This window comes from Mixophyes fleayi, chromosome 4, assembly GCF_038048845.1.
Source record: "Mixophyes fleayi isolate aMixFle1 chromosome 4, aMixFle1.hap1, whole genome shotgun sequence".
NCBI lineage: Eukaryota > Metazoa > Chordata > Amphibia > Anura > Limnodynastidae > Mixophyes > Mixophyes fleayi.
The window spans coordinates 395,502-412,972 of NC_134405.1; the positions used below are offsets into that span (position 1 = coordinate 395,502).

A 17,471-nucleotide genomic window follows, 5' to 3' on the forward strand; every position below is an offset into this window, starting at 1 on the left:
TTCCAAATGCAAATGTCACACCTAGAATCAACTCCAGACCTTTTACCTGCTTAATTGATGATTAAATAATGAGGGAGTAGCCCACACATGTCCATAAAATAGCTTTTGAGTCGATTGTCCCATTACCTTTGGTCCCTTAAAAAGTGGGAGGCACATATAGAAACCGTTGTAATTCTTACACCGTTCACCTGATTTGGATGTAAATACAATCAAATTAAAGCTGAAAGTCTGCAGTTATAGCACCTTGTTAGTTTCATTTCAAATCCATTGTGGTGGTGTATAGAGCCCAAAATATAAGAATTGTGTCCATGTCCCAATATTTATGGACTTGACTGTGTGTATATATATATATATATATATATATATATATATACACAAGTTAACCCGTGCATGATACTCATGCATTCTAGTCAAATCAAGCTACTTAAGGTGTTAAAAAGGTTCTTGTCATGCATTTGGGCCTAGCCCAGGCCTCCTCAGGGGAAGAGCGTTACTTCCCGACGCAAGCACCCTTTTTTAACGTGGTTTTGTCCACATGTCCCCACCTCATCATTTTTCTCCATCACCTCATCCTTCATCTTCATCGCCACATCCTTCATCAAGCTACTTAAGGTGTTAAAAACTCCCCACTGTCACCCCCGGCAACCACCAACCACTCCCAACTGTCACTTCTCCTTCAAGAAATATATAGGTCAGTGTATAACTCTGCCCAGCAGGTGGCGCTGCAGCTTGGTTTTTTTTTTTCACACACGCCACTAGGCATTTATATAGTAGATAATCATGCATTTGCAAATATGTGTAACATAATTCTTTCAGTAGAGTGCTACCCACACCCACACATTAGGTTGGCCACACCCACTTGTCAAATGTCACTCTCACTTAGATGGGGGGCGCCGGTGCCCTGTCTCGCCCCGGGCACTAAAATGTCTAGTTAAAGCACTGGTCTTGCGTTACAGCATCAACTGGTTCATTTTGTTGCAACTTAACTGACAGATTGATGATCCAGTGCAGTAAACCAAAGGGTGATGGTTTTCTTTTTGATACTTTTACAAATTCAAACAGAACTAGACCGGGATGCCCTCTGTTCCTTATAATTTTTCTATTAGCAATAGAGCCACTAGCGGCTTTAATCCAGTCTTCCTCTGTGTCGGAGGATTCAGCTAGGAAATTTTACCTATAAAATTTGTCTATTTGCTGACAATGTTCTTTTATTTATTACGAACCCGTAGACTTTGTTACCGTCCCTGCATGCCACATTGGAGAGCTACAGTTTAAATACTTCTAAAACAGAGGCTCGTTCTGTTAACGTTTCCGTATAGCTCTTGGCCCAGCCAGTCAAAATATACATATTCATGGATAACTTCCATGTGAAAACCTCATATATGGGCATATTAATCCCTCCTCAAATAGAGAACTTAGTGACTATTAATTATACTCTCCTGCTGTTGAATCTCTCTAACATAAGTCATGGATGTGTTGCGAAGTGTGTTGGATGAGCAGGATTGCCGTGTTTAACATGATGATTATATTTATTTCATACTCTACCATTGTTATTGCCTAATGAGTTAATGATAAAATTTCAGAAGTTGATGTGTTCCTATGATTGGAGAGTCAGAGCCCTATGACTGGAGACAAGAGGGAGGGAGGGTTAGCCTTTGATTAAGTTTCAGGAGGTACGTTTGTTGTTTCACATGAGAGACTGGTCTCTCTCTGCCCATTTAAAATCTTGGATAGATTTGGAGAAAAATACCATTCTGTCTCTTCCCCTTCATGATCTGATGTGGATAGCTAAGTTAGGGCGACCCCCTGCTTCCAGCTCGCCCCCCATTTTACGAGAGATTTTTTGAGGGTATGGGATAAAATTTGGGCTGTTACTCATGATGGTTGATTACCCTCCACCAATATTTCTTTGCTCTCTATAGCTACATTTACCACTGATCTCAATCTACAGTAACTCAATAAGTTACCACCAATTAAACCTCTACAGTAGAACATCTATATAATAAGGATGGGCTTATGTCATTTACACAGATTAGATCTAAATTTGATCTCTCGGCTTGTGATTTTTTTACATTTCTCCAACTCAGACATTTGATAAAAATCACTTGGGTTATCTCATTCCTTGTTTTATAAGCCTCTTCAGTGATAAATGTCTAGATTGACCACGGGGCAAAATAGAGCAGATATTTAGTTTTGGTGCAAGCTTATTCTGTCCAGTCACAAACAAACTAGGTCTCGTTCCCAATTATGTTGGGAGCGCGATTTAGGACAGGTTTATCCATTAGCTCATTGGGAATCTATTTCTCTTCCATTTACTATATACATACTATATTATTCTTGTAAGTGTGGAGAAATTGGGGATATCTTTCACATCTTTTGGACTTGTCCAACAGTCCAAAGCTTGTGGATTAATATATTTGTACTTGTCATATCTGTTATTCAACAGAATACATCCACGTCACCAGGCCCTGCTACCGATTTCTTCATCTGGTATTTCTCCTTCTGATAAATATGTTTGTGGTCATATGTTTATTGCCATGTGGGCCCTAATCACACAGACATGGAAGGCTGAGTAACTTCTGTCTATACAAAAGTAGTTTCTAAGGTACAAATAAGCTGTGAAATGGAATCTTTAGATGCCCCTTAATCTATCTCTACGAGATCATTGACCGTGCAGTGGTGTAGTTGGATAGTCTTTACTTCTGATACGAGTAGAAATAACGCAATATAGGGACTGTTTAGAGCTGCAATCCCCCTGGTAGAATAATTTTTTGGTTTTTTTTCTGGGTAGATCTAGGCCTGCCTTCGATAAATATCCCTACGTATGTTTTATATATCTATATCTCTAACAAAACAAAAACTAAGGCTGGGCACACACTGCAGGTTTTTCACCCAAGTATTGTGCCAATCACACAATAAACGCTCCCACGATAATGTTTTCTCATACCGAAGCACATTGTATTGTTTTATTTGATTTTATAAAGCGACAAACTCACTATCAGAATGATGTCTTTTCGTTTTTACGTGCATTTTTCAAAGCCTTTTCTATAGTTTCCAGCTTTTCAATGCATTTAATATGTTTCCAGCAATACATTTACTATGCTCTTCCCTATATAATATACAGTTGACACAAATCACCGGCAATTGAATTCCCCCCATTGTGTACCAAAATGGTGTTGCTCTCACCTACTTGTTATTGCAGCTTTCACAACCTGGTACTGGATTCTTGTCTGGATCCTGGAATGTTGGGACCTGTTTGAAAAATGTATAGGTACATGAAATATGGAAAATAACTAGTGAACACAGCACACAGCACAGAACACAGTATATAATTATATAACAAGCAACATATGTGTGATAAAAATAATCACAGATATCTATATGTTTGTAAATGGTCAGATAATAAAACACAAATGTAAGTGTACAAGAGAAATGGCTGCCTCTAGGGGCTCCGCAACCCCATACAAAGATAAATGCACAAAACCCTTAAACATAAATTCAATAATGATGAGAGAAAATGACATAACTCAAAACTAATTTATTCATAAAGTAACAATAAGGGGGAGATTAAATTGCCGGTGATGTCACTCACGAACATTGCGCTGCGCACATTGCCGGCAATTACAGTAAAATTCTCCACGCGAGGTGTCTTGTGGACGTTCCTGAGACACTTAGCGTCTAATTAAATCTCTTAATCTTCTTATGTTTCACAATACAAAAAATGATAATATATATACATATATATAAAAGATGTTCACACCTTCAATAGTATCATCAACATTAATTTATTTTGCGCCAGCAGATTCCGTAGTGCTTTACAATTGGGAACAAACAGTAATACAGTCAGACAGAGAGGTAAGAGGGCCTGCTCGCAAGTGTTGAGTGGAAGAGAGAAGTAGATCTTGTGCAGAACGGAGGTGTCGAGTAGGGGGATATTTTGAGACAAATGAGGAGATGTATGTTGGTGCAATTTTGTTGATGGCCTTGTATGTTAGTAGAAGAATTTTATATTGGATTCGTTGAAATACAGGCAGCCAATGTAGAGACTGACAGAGTGGCTCAGCAGATGTAAAACGATTTGCAAGGAAAATCAATCTAGCCTTTGAGTGCAAAATAGATTGTAGGGGCTCGAGTCTGACTTTAGGAAGACCAGTAAGGAGGGAATTACAATAGTCGATGCGGGATGTTGTTGCAGTGTCTTGTGTGAGATATGTGCGTATTCTGGAGATGTTCTTTAGATGTATGTAACATGATTTAAATATAGAGTTCATATGGGAAACAAAGGACAGTTGCGAGTCAAGGATTACACCTAGGCAACGAGCTTGTGGGGTGGGATTTATGGTCATGTTATCGACAGAAATAGAAATGTCAGGCAGGAAGCTTCTATTGTTGGGTGCAAATATTATTAATTCAGTTTTTGAAAGATTGAGTTTGAGTTGGTTATAGGACATCCAAGATGAAATGGCAGAAAGACAGTCAGTAACGTGAGACACCACAGATGGTGAGAGATCAGGAGAGGATAGATAGATTTGTGTATCATCCGCATAGAGATGATACTGAAATCCAAAGGAGCTTATTAGTTTTCCAAGAGAAGTGGTGTAGATAGAGAATAGCAGAGGACCTAGGACTGAGCCTTGTGGTCTCCAACTGATAAAGGAAGCGGAGCAGAGGTGGATCCAGAGAAATTAACACTGAAAGAGCGATTAGATAGGTAGGATGAGAACCAGGATAGGACAGTGTCTTGAAGACCCGGGGATTGTAGCGTCTGTATAAGGAGAGAGTGGTCAACAGTGTCAAAAGCAGCCGAGAGATCGTGTGAGTCAAATGTAGACAATTCTCTTGAAAAGCTTGGAGGGGCATGGAATCTGAGAGATGGGGCTGTAATTTGAGAGAGAGAGTTTGGGTCAGAATTTTGTTTTTTTAGTATAGGAGTAATCACTGCATGCTTAAATAGTGATGGAAAGATACCAGTAGAGAGAGAAATTACAGATTTTAGTTGGAGGTGGAATAAGCACATGAGACAAGGACCTACTAATTGGTGAGGAAATGGGATCAAGAGAATAGTTGGTAGAGTAGGAATATAACAAGAAAGTAGAAGCTTCCTCTTCATTTGTGGGATCAAATAAAGAGATGGTGTCAGAGAATGCGGGGATGGAATTGAGCTGATTGCTTGTCAAGGGAGATGATACCATTTCTAGTCTGATCTTATCAATCTTGTCCTTGAAATAGGAAACAAGTGGTAGTCAGAGGGTTTGGGATGGGAGGATTGAGAAGAGATTTAAATGTGTTAAAAAGGTGTTTGGGGTTAAAAGCCTGAGCATAGATGAGAGATTGGTAGTATGTTTGTTTAGCAGTGTCCAGAGCATTTCTATAGGAGTGGTAGATTGCAGTATATTGCAGTATACACACAGATATGCAGTTTAAAGGATAAGCGCTGACAACTTTCTTTCTGTTTTGTATACAGATTGCAGTATATGCACTGAAATCATTAGAGCTACAGTGACGTTCAGCTTTACGAGAGCTTTTGTAGCTTTTGACAACGAATCGACGCAGAGTATGAAGAGTCGCTGGAGACACTTGAGCCAGGGCAGTTACTAGAGTTTGGTGAAAATGAGGAACTGCCATATCAGGAGAGGAGAATGTAGAGATTGGGGAGAGAAGGGGTTGGAAAGAGGTGGAAAATTGTTGAAAATCAATAGAGTTAATATTCCTGTGGGTGTGAGGAGACTTGGAAGAGTTTGACAGCAGGGAGGTTAAAGAATTGGGAGTGAGTAACTAATAAGGTGATGATCTGAGAGGGGGAAAGGAGTGTTAAGGAATTTAGAAACTGAGCATAGTCTAGAGAAAACAAGATCAAGACAGTGGCCATCCTGATGGGTAGCAGACTCTATCTACTGGGAGAGGTCAAGTCAGGAGGACAGAGGGAACAGTATTGAAGCATTGGAACATGGACTAGCAATAGGGATATTGAATCCCCCATGATGATGGTGGGGATGTCAGAAGATAAGAAGTGAGGGAGCCATGCAGAGAACACATATAGAGACTGGGTTAAAAATCCTTACAGCATGTACTTCAAAAGATGTGACCGTGAGTGATGGGACATTTGGTAGAACTGTGAACGTGCACTGTGGGGAGAGAAGTAGTCCAACCTCACCTCCTTGTCTGCCTCCTGGTCTGGGGGTGTGGGTGAGATGGAGACCACCATGTGACAGGTCTGGAGGTGTGGGTGAGATGGAGACCACCATGTGACAGGTCTGGAGGTGTGGATGAGATGGAGACCACCATGTGAAAGGGCCGCAGGTGAGGCAGTGTCTGAATGCGTGAGCCATGTTTCTGTTATTGCCAGAAGGTTGAGGTTGTTTTTGAGAGGAAGAGGTCGTATATGGAGGTGCATTTGTTAAAAATAGAGCGTGCATTCCATAGAGCACATGTTGGATTGTGGTAGCTTTCAGATATATGCATGTGGGAGAAGTGTTGGGAACCTGGATTAGATGATATATCACCAGCTAATAGAAGTAGGGAGGAAGAAAGATAGGAAAGATGATTAAAAGGACACACATCTTACAGTTTCCAGCAACAGGGTGAGACAAAAGTTCATGGATGTTAACTAGAGGTGAGTGAAGTAGTGAAGGATCAATATGGACAGAGGTCTGTGTTGCAGGAAGGGTGAAGCATGATATAGTTCTAAAGATAATGCCACGAAAGAAAAGCAAGAAAAACTATTTGGCAAACATTGGTATTTAGAAAGAAAATGACAACAAATACAGGAATTAAAAGAATTACCTAGTTGTAACGTCCTGTGCAATCAGAAGTAGGAAAGTTAGGCTACAGCAGATGTAAATTATTTCTAGAGGTCTTCAATTGTTTAACTGTATTTTCAAAACACTTAGGGGCATATTCAATTATGATTCGCGTCCGCGATTACGAGTGGCCGCACGGGTCCCAGTACCGCAACATCGTGGCTTTCGGTGCGCACAGAAATCTGCAATATTGCGCTGCCAAAATGACGATTATACGCACGGCCGTGAATTGGAATTGAATACCCCTTTTAGTGTAGAAAACACACGTCTGCACCCACATACGTCTCCCCCAGACTAGATGATAAGTTATAGTGAAGCTGATTACAAAATAAGTTACATCTGTGCTAATTTGACAACTGATCAGAGAAGGAAGGGGGGGAACTATTGGGCTTACTCAGGCTGCATGAGAGCCAGGCCAGGGCAGGGCCGGATTTACCGCTAGGCAACCTAGGCACTCCGGGGTCACAGCTGGGGGGGGACAGGAGCAAATTTTTTTTAAAAAAAAATAATTCGGCCCCCCCCGCGACTCGGGGGAGGGGGAGTCGGGTGCCGCGAATCGGGGGAGGAGGGGTCGGGTGCCGCGAACCGGGTCCCGGCAGCCTCTTCTCCTCTCAGTGTCTCAGTGATAGAGAGAGAGGAGGAGAGGCTGCCGGGACCCGACGAGCGATCACGTGACTCTTTTTTTTTTTTTTAAATCTGTTTGGACTGACCGAGGAGGAGCAGCACGCCGGAGAAGAAAGGCAATAGAAAGGTAAGTAAAACAACGGAGGGACAGAGGTGGTGATGGTGATGGGCACAGAGGTGGTGATGGTGATGGGCACAGAGGTGGTGATGGGCACAGAGGTGGTGATGGTGATTGGCACAGAAGTGGTGATGGTGAAGGGGCACAGAAGTGGTGATGGTCACAGAGGTGGTGATGGTAAAGGGCACAGAGGTGGTGATGGTGAAGGGCACAGAGGTGGTGATGGTGAAGGGGCACAGAGGTGGTGATAGTGATTGGCACAGAGGTGGTGATGGTGAAGGGCACAGAGGTGGTGATGGTGAAGGGGCACAGAATTGGTGATGGTGATTGGCACAGAGGTGGTAATGGGCACAGAGGTGGTGATGGTGAAGAGGCACAGAGGTGGTGATGGTGAAGGGCACAGAAGTGGTGATGGTGAAGGGCAAAGAGGTGGTGATGGTGAAGGGCACAGAGGTGGTGATGGGCACAGAGGTGGTGATGGTGATGGACACAGAGGTGGTGATGGGCACAGAGGTGGTGATGGTGAAGGACACAGAGGTGGTGATGGTGATTGGCACAGAAGTGGTGATGGTAAAGGGCACAGAGGTGGTGATGGTGAAGGGGCACAGAATTGGTGATAGTGATTGGCACAGAGGTGGTGATGGTGAAGGGCACAGAGGTGGTGATGGTGAAGGGGCACAGAATTGGTGATGGTGAATGGCACAGAGGTGGTAATGGGCACAGAGGTGGTGATGGTGAAGGGCACAGAGGTGGTGATGGTGAAGAGGCACAGTGGTGGTGATGGTGATTGTCACAGAGGTGGTGATGGTGAAGGGCACAGAGGTGGTGATGGTGATTGGCACAGAAGTGGTGATGGTGAAGGGCACAGAGGTGGTGATGGTGAAGGGCACAGAGGTTGTGAGGGTGATTGGCACAGAAGTGGTGATGGTGAAGGGCACAGAGGTGGTGATGGTGAATGACACAGAGGTGGTGATGGTGAAGGGCACAGAGGTGGTGATGGTGATTGGCACAGAAGTGGTGATGGTGAAGGGCACAGAGGTGGTGATGGTGAAGGGCACAGAGGTGGTGATGGGCACAGAGGTGGTGATGGTGAAGGGCATAGAGGTGGTGATGGTGAAGGGGCACAGAGGTGGTGATAGTGATTGGCACAGAGGTGGTGATGGTGAAGGGCACAGAGGTGGTGATGGTGAAGGGGCACAGAATTGGTGATGGTGATTGGCACAGAGGTGGTAATGGGCACAGAGGTGGTGATGGTGAAGAGGCACAGAGGTGGTGATGGTGAAGGGCACAGAAGTGGTGATGGTGAAGGGAAAAGAGGTGGTGATGGTGAAGGGCACAGAGGTGGTGATGGGCACAGAGGTGGTGATGGTGATGGACACAGAGGTGGTGATGGGCACAGAGGTGGTGATGGTGAAGGACACAGAGGTGGTGATGGTGATTGGCACAGAAGTGGTGATGGTAAAGGGCACAGAGGTGGTGATGGTGAAGGGGCACAGAATTGGTGATGGTGAATGGCACAGAGGTGGTAATGGGCACAGAGGTGGTGATGGTGAAGGGCACAGAGGTGGTGATGGTGAAGAGGCACAGTGGTGGTGATGGTGATTGTCACAGAGGTGGTGATGGTGAAGGGCACAGAGGTGGTGATGGTGATTGGCACAGAAGTGGTGATGGTGAAGGGCACAGAGGTGGTGATGGTGAAGGGCACAGAGGTTGTGAGGGTGATTGGCACAGAAGTGGTGATGGTGAAGGGCACAGAGGTGGTGATGGTGAATGACACAGAGGTGGTGATGGTGAAGGGCACAGAGGTGGTGATGGTGATTGGCACAGAAGTGGTGATGGTGAAGGGCACAGAGGTGGTGATGGTGAAGGGCACAGAGGTGGTGATGGGCACAGAGGTGGTGATGGTGAAGGGCACAGAGGTGGTGATGGTGAAGGGGCACAGAGGTGGTGATAGTGATTGGCACAGAGGTGGTGATGGTGAAGGGCACAGAGGTGGTGATGGTGAAGGGGCACAGAATTGGTGATGGTGATTGGCACAGAGGTGGTAATGGGCACAGAGGTGGTGATGGTGAAGAGGCACAGAGGTGGTGATGGTGAAGGGCACAGAAGTGGTGATGGTGAAGGGAAAAGAGGTGGTGATGGTGAAGGGCACAGAGGTGGTGATGGGCACAGAGGTGGTGATGGTGATGGACACAGAGGTGGTGATGGGCACAGAGGTGGTGATGGTGAAGGACACAGAGGTGGTGATGGTGATTGGCACAGAAGTGGTGATGGTAAAGGGCACAGAGGTGGTGATGGTGAAGGGGCACAGAATTGGTGATAGTGATTGGCACAGAGGTGGTGATGGTGAAGGGCACAGAGGTGGTGATGGTGAAGGGGCACAGAATTGGTGATGGTGAATGGCACAGAGGTGGTAATGGGCACAGAGGTGGTGATGGTGAAGGGCACAGAGGTGGTGATGGGCACAGAGGTGGTGATGGTGAAGGGCACAGAGGTGGTGATGGTGAAGAGGCACAGTGGTGGTGATGGTGATTGTCACAGAGGTGGTGATGGTGAAGGGCACAGAGGTGGTGATGGTGATTGGCACAGAAGTGGTGATGGTGAAGGGCACATAGGTGGTGATGGTGAAGGGCACAGAGGTTGTGAGGGTGATTGGCACAGAAGTGGTGATGGTGAAGGGCACAGAGGTGGTGATGGTGAATGACACAGAGGTGGTGATGGTGAAGGGCACAGAGGTGGTGATGGTGATTGGCACAGAAGTGGTGATGGTGAAGGGCACAGAGGTGGTGATGGTGAAGGGCACAGAGGTGGTGATTGGCACAGAGGTGGTGATGGTGATTGGCACAGAGGTGGTAATGGGCACAGAGGTGGTAATGGTGAAGAGGCACAGAGGTGGTGATGGTGATTGGCACAGAAGTGGTGATGGTGAAGGGCACAGAGGTGGTGATGGGCACAGAGGTGGTGATGGTGAAGGGCACAGAGGTGGTGAAGGGCACAGAGGTGGTGATGGGCACAGAGGTGGTGATGGTGAAGGGCACAGAAGTGGTGAAGGGCACAGAGGTGGTGATGGGCTCAGAGGTGGTGATGGTGATTGGCACAGAGGTGGTGATGGGCACAGAGGTGGTGATCGTGATGGGCACAGAGGTGGTGATGGGCACAGAGGTGATGGTGATTGGCACAGAGGTGGTGATGGTGAAGGGCACAGAGGTGGTGATGGTAATGGGCACAGAGGTGATGGTGATTGGCACAGAAGTGGTGATGGTGATTGGCACAGAGGTGGTGATGGTGAAGGGCACAGAGGTGGTGATGGTGATTGGCACAGAATTGGTGATGGTGATTGGCACAGAATTGGTGATGGTGATTGGCACAGAAATGGTGATGGTGATTGGCACAGAGGTGGTGATGGTGATTGGCACAGAATTGGTGATGGTGATTGGCACAGAATTGGTGATGGTGATTGGCACAGAAGTGGTGATGGTGATTGGCACAGAGGTGGTGATGGTGATTGGCACAGAAGTGGTGATGGTGAAGGGCACAGAGGTGATGATGGTGAAGGGCACAGAGGTGGTGATGGGCACAGAGGTGGTGATGGTGATTGGCACAGAGGTGGTAATGGGCACAGAGGTGGTGATGGTGATGGGCACAGAGGTGGTGATGGTGAAGAGGCACAGAGGTGGTGATGTTGATTGGCACAGAAGTGGTGATGGTGATTGGCACAGAGGTGGTGATGGTGAAGGGCACAGAGGTGGTGATGGTGATGGGCACAGAGGTGGTGATGGTGAAGGGCACAGAGGTGGTGATGGTGATTGGCACAGAGGTGGTGATGGGCACAGAAGTGGTGATCGTGATTGGCACAGAGGTGGCGATGGGCACAGAGGTGATGGTGAAAGGGCACAGAGGTGGTGATGGTGATTGGCACAGAGGTGGTGATGGTGATGGGCACAGAGGTGGTGATGGTGATGGGCACAGAGGTGATGGTGATTGGCACAAAAGTGGTGATGGTGATTGGCACAGAGGTGGTGATGGTGAAGGGCACAGAGGTGGTGATGGTGAAGGGCACAGAGGTGGTGATGGTGATTGGCACAGAGGTGGTGATGGTGAAGGGCACAGAGGTGGTGATGGTGATTGGCACAGAGGTGGTGATGGTGAAGGGCACAGAGGTGGTGATGGATATTGGCACAGAATTGGTGATGGTGATTGGCACAGAAGTGGTGATGATGATTGGCACAGAGGTGGTGATGGTGAAGGGCACAGAGGTGGTGATGGTGATTGGCACAGAGGTGGTGATGGTGATTGGCACAGAGGTGGTGATGGGCACAGAGGTGATGGTGAAAGGGCACATGTGATATTGTGAAGGGGCAAAAGTGACAATGAAGGGGCACAGTGTGATGATAGAGGGACAAGAGCACATACTTGGATTTATGCGTATTATTTTTGCAAACAACTTAAGTAAGTATTTCTGCCCTGACTTCAATATTTATTAAGTTGTTTTGACCCAACTACTTAAAAAAACGGGACTGCTTGGTAATTATTTAGAGGTGCCTTTTTCTGCAGCAGGGTGGCCTTGCTCTTTTCACATGTTAGGTACGCCCCCAAAGATGCAAGCCACGCCCTCACCTCCTTTGGCGGCACATGCTTTCATATCTACTTAACTATAGGGGTATATGGTAGGCATGCGGTGGCACATGCTTTCATATCTACTTAACTATAAGGGTATATGGTAGGCATGCGGCGGCACATGCTTTCACTTCTACGTAACTATAGGGGTATATGGTAGGCTGCAAAAATATAGTGCTATGGATTGTTTCAGGGAGGGGGCCCAAAAACATTATCCTGCCTAGGGCCCTATGAGGTCTAAATCCGGCTCTGGGCCAGGGTCAAAAAATTGGTTCAATGAGCAGCATCTAAACACAGGTTAAAAAAGTAACAAAGTCCTATTACATACTTTTTTAAAAAAAAAAAATACAGACACAGTTGCAGAGATGAAAATAAGAGAGGATGAGATGAGATGTTCAGTTTTTGTACATACCTGGGGATAGAACAGATGAACAGGGCCGCTGAGAGGGGGGGAAGCGGGTACTAATTACCCGGGCCCGGGCATGTCAGGGGGCCCGGCCTAGGCCCTTGCGCTGCTGCTTTTTTTTTCTTTTTTTTTTTGGCAGGGGGATGGGGGGGAGCCCAGTCGTTGGTGGGGGGAGCAGGCTAGTTTTAAAAAAAAACAAAACATACTCACCTGATCGCGGAGCCGGCATCCCTCCTCTCTGCTGCTCTGTGCTCCATTCAGACTGTCTGAATGCCAGGTGTGATGTCATCATGTCATGCCCAGCATTCAGTCAGTCTGGAGCACAAAGCAGCAGAAAAGACCAAGAAAGGAGAAAAGGTAAGTGCAGGGAGGAAAACGAGGGGGGGCACGGAGGAGTTAAAAAATGGGGAGGCAGCATGACAGGGGTTAAAAAACCAGGGGAGGCATAGAGGGGTTAAAAACGGGGGGGGGGGGAGCAGCATGACATAGAAGTTAAAAAATGAGGGAGGGGGCAGCATGACAGGGGTTAAAAAATGAGGGGGGGCATAGAGGGTTTAAAAACAGGCAGAGGGGCAGCATGACAGAGAAGTTAAAAAATGAGGGGGGGGCAGCATGACAGGGGTTAAAAAATGAGGGGGGCACAGAGGGGTTAAAAAACGGGGCAGCATGGCACAGTGGGGTTAAAAAATGGTGGGCAGCATGGCACAGTGGGGTTAAAAAGGGGGGAAGGCATGGCACAGGGGGATTGAAAAAGGTGGGGGGAGCAGCATAGTATAGTGTGATGAAGGGGAGCCAGATGAAGGGGGCAAAAGCAGCATGGAGGGCGCAGTGTGATCATAAGGCATGGCGATGATAAAGGGGCACATTATTGTAATATTGGAGCTGGAGGAAGGCCTAATTATTAATCGTGGATGGTATTGATTTCACGCCAGGGTTGTTTGGAATTATCTAAATGTAGCTATTTTTTCCCAAATAGGGCCCCCAGCATTCCAGGATCCAGACAAGCCGCAACTAAAGAAACATGCAGCAACAGGTGGTGAAAGTGAGAAGAACAGGTAGGAGAGAGGAGGACAGTATGTGAAATGTTGTGATTCTAGTATGGACAATGTCAATTTTTGGTGAGTGTTGTGCCCAATGTAAGGTGGAGGCCAAGACTGAACTCTTTGAGTACACATTGCATTTTTTTCTATACTACACTTTGGTGCTAGATGTCCTGAAAGCCAGGAGTGCTTGGACATATGTGACGCTCCTGCGAAATGAGAGCAGAGTGATTTTGATGTGTTAGCTATGCCCCAATGGTGAATTTACCACGCCCCCAAATGCACGACCACAACACCGATTTTTTTTTTACCGTGCTCAGCTATGAGGGGGGCCCCATGAATTTGTTGTACCGGGGCCCTGAATTCCTCTTGGCAGCCCTGCAGATGAATGAATATATATAGATATAGAAATATACACACACATAATAAAACAAAACATTTAACATTCCACCCCCACAGCTAAATCACGCCACCCAAACAGTCACATCATATTTCCCCCATACTTACCAAAGCTCAGCTGGTGCAGAGCTGGAATTCCTTCTCCCTCCTCTCCAGGCTGCTATATATATGGATAGTGTGTGATGCCACTGTCCATGGACTGGGAGCTGCTAACCGCAGCTTGCTCACTCCCTCCCTGTTCACAAGCCCCCCCCCCCAGAAAAAAATTGCGGGTACGCACGCACCACGCGCTGGTGAATAAATGAATTGCCTGACTGTGCAGGGCCAGGGCCATGCAGGCAGGCCAGGCCCTGGTAATTTGTACAACCCCTCTCGGCACCCCTGCATACAGTTCCTTCAAAAAACGCTGGTACCATAGTTCAGTTGTCCTGCTTTCACGCAGATAAGAAACATAATCCTAGAGTTTGTTGCAAATAATACTTACGGGATAGAGATGGTCTAAGCTAACTACCTTTCCCTGCACGTCACCCTTGTCACTATATCACACCGTTTTTGTCACTCCTCACTGTTTTTTCTCTGGTTGTTTGTAACAACTTCATCACACGATACGCTTCCCCACGTCCCCACTGCAAAACCACATTGCATTTGAGGGGAAGGTAACTTTAAAGAGCCTGATTCATTAAGGAAAGGAAAGCAAAAAAAGGTGTAACTTTGTAACATTTCAGTAGTAATAACATTATAACATTATTATAGAAGTCATGTTATTACCATCCATAATCTAGAAAGTAGCAAAGTGATTAATAATGTGGTCTATCGCTCTTTTTCCAGTGCTGATCCTGGCATTTTACACAGTATTTTATGCCTTTCTCACGGCCGTCTTCACGCTCAGTATGTGGGTGTTGTTACAGACCATCGATGAATATATCCCGAAATATGCAGATCGACTCGTCAATCCAGGTAATCCACTGACCATGATCATATGGCCAATGGGTCCTCAGGTCAAGAAATTAGGATTTATTTGGGTGGCTCTCAATGATGTCAGGTAGCAGGTCTCCCAAAATATGATGATTATACAATGTGTGCAAGGTTCCTTTTCTCCCTCTCCGGAATACGTAATCTTTAGACCACTACCTCCTGCTCCATCACATATGGAAAACTGCGCTGAATGACTTTAAACACTCACATAACAGAGATCTAACACCTGCCTGTCACTAGGACGATATGTACATTATGTAGAAGGTTATTTCTATACAACCACACAGTGTACACAACAGATTACAATATTGGCAGATAACACATATTGGGAGCAACAAATGCAATGATGGAAAAACCACTGTCTCGAAGAGCTTGCAATCTACTTGAGTGATGGGAGACATAGGGGAACAAATGGCAAGGCGACATGTCATAAAGTTCACAATACAAGATAAAATCTGTGGTATAACACAGTGGACAAGTGATAGGAATATGGTGCAGTAGAAGTATTAATTATCTCTAGGGGTTTCCCACCTTCAGGACGGGTTAAGTGAGCAGGCTGGAAGGCTTCAGGAGTGACAGTTGTGCATGATACATACGGATATTAAACACTTTCTCTAAATCTGTTATTTCTCAAGGATTTCATTTTAGATATTGACCATTTTTATCTCTGCACCAGGGGTAATGATTCGACCCAAGTTGGACACTTTGGATATTGCTTTTAATGTGACTGGACAGAACGCAAGCTGGCAGATGTATGTGGATGGACTTAATACTGTGCTACAAGGTGAGATGCCACCTAACATCTAGTCGTGTATAGTAGTGTTCATGTAGGAGCAGAGAGCTATAGAATGTTCCTGCTACAAGGTGCAAAGTGTTACACCCTCTGCCGCTATGTATATATATATACATATATATATATATATATATATATATATATATATATATGTGTGTGTATATATATGTGTATGTCTATATATGTATATGTGTATATATTAGAGATGGGCAGGCTCGGTTCCCCAAGATCCGAATCATCCGAATTTAGCCTATCCGAGTACCGAGCCGAGCAGGCTCGGTACTCTCCCGCCCATTCGGAATCGAAATCGAGGCAAAACGTCATTGTGACGTATTCGTATTTCTAAACTGTTTTTCGCGAGATTTGAACAGCATAAATACCCGCCTCCACAGCAATCCATCGACATATGACAGAGGGAGAGAGCAGGGTTAAGTCACAGGCTATATTAGCGCAAGGACAGAGCAATTATTGTACACATAACTGTTTCTATTCTATTCTATACAATTCTAATATTAATACCATTTGCAATTGTTAGAGCAGTAATAGAGGAGGATAGAGAAGGGTTTTTTTGGGGGTTTTTTTGCCACTCCAAGTGCTTTTGGGGTGTCTCATATTCCCCAGCGTTTTACACAAATTTTTCTGGCTGTCAAAAAAAAGTCATATTTGTCAGCAATATCTAAAACAATATTTTGCACTCCAAGTGCTTTTGGGGTGTCCAATATTCCCCAGTGTTTTACATAAATTTTTCTGGCTGTCAAAAAAAGTAATATTTGTCAGCAGTATCTGTTAGGAACCCCTCCAGCCGGCACAACACAACCCGGAGTCTACTCTGCCAGTCAGGTGTTCACTGGAGCCCCTGATGGTGGGGACAGACTGGGCTGCAGACTGACAGAGGGTCGTGAGGTGTGTACCGGCTGGGGAGAACCCAGGCAAGAAGAGTCAGGTCCACGCAGAGGTCAAAGGCCGGCAGCAGGTAACAGTAACGATGAACAAGCTGAGGTCAGAGGTCACAGGCAAAGAAGCAGAACGGGTAAACGAGCCAAGGATCAGGGTCACAGGAAACACAAGCGAAGTCCAATACAAAGCCAAGGGTCATACACGGGAAGTCAAAACGTAGGTACAGGATACAGGAACGGGAACAAGCAGGTCAGCAGACTGGAGCACAGAAGCTATAACCGGCAATGAGGTAGCAGACCTCATTGCCTTAAGTAGTCAGCCCATCCAATCAGAGCCTAGCTCTGATTATCCTCAGCCTTGCCCCTAGATAATTAGGCACCAGGTGTAGTTTTCTTTGAGCGCATGCGCCCGGCTTCTCCCCGCCAGGATGTAGCGCTGCAGCGTCTACCCGTTGCCCCGGCAACGGCCGAGTCATAGGCGGAAGTGATGTCCCGGTCGCCATAGCGACGGACGGGACGCAGGTAGGAGAGTCGCGGCGGCTGGGCACCGCCACGGCTCGTAACAGTATCTATATAAGACAATTTTTGCCACTGCAAGTGCTTTGGGCTCATTAAAATGGTCCACATATGAGCAGAATCAGCAACCAGGTTCTGACACCAGTCCCGATGGTAGTGTTCCCAGTACATCATCTGTGAAAGGCGATGTAAAAGTACATAGTCTTGTTAAATCAGGTAAAAAAACACACACCCCAAAAAAATTTACCGTGTTCAAGCGAAAAAGAAGTGTAACTGAGGAAAAGTTA

General features: G+C 45.9%; 1 protein-coding gene across 2 annotated transcripts in view; it reads left to right on the forward strand.

Moving 5' to 3' along the window:
- The window catches only part of LOC142150911 (sodium/potassium-transporting ATPase subunit beta-2-like), a 46,984-nt gene that overhangs the window by 9,177 nt on the left and 20,336 nt on the right, over positions 1-17,471 (forward strand). For both annotated transcript variants that reach the window (XM_075206088.1, XM_075206089.1), the window contains exons 2-3: positions 14,833-14,961; positions 15,656-15,763. In XM_075206088.1, the coding sequence (XP_075062189.1) occupies positions 14,833-14,961; positions 15,656-15,763 (237 nt within the window). The remainder of the gene's footprint in view (positions 1-14,832; positions 14,962-15,655; positions 15,764-17,471) is intronic.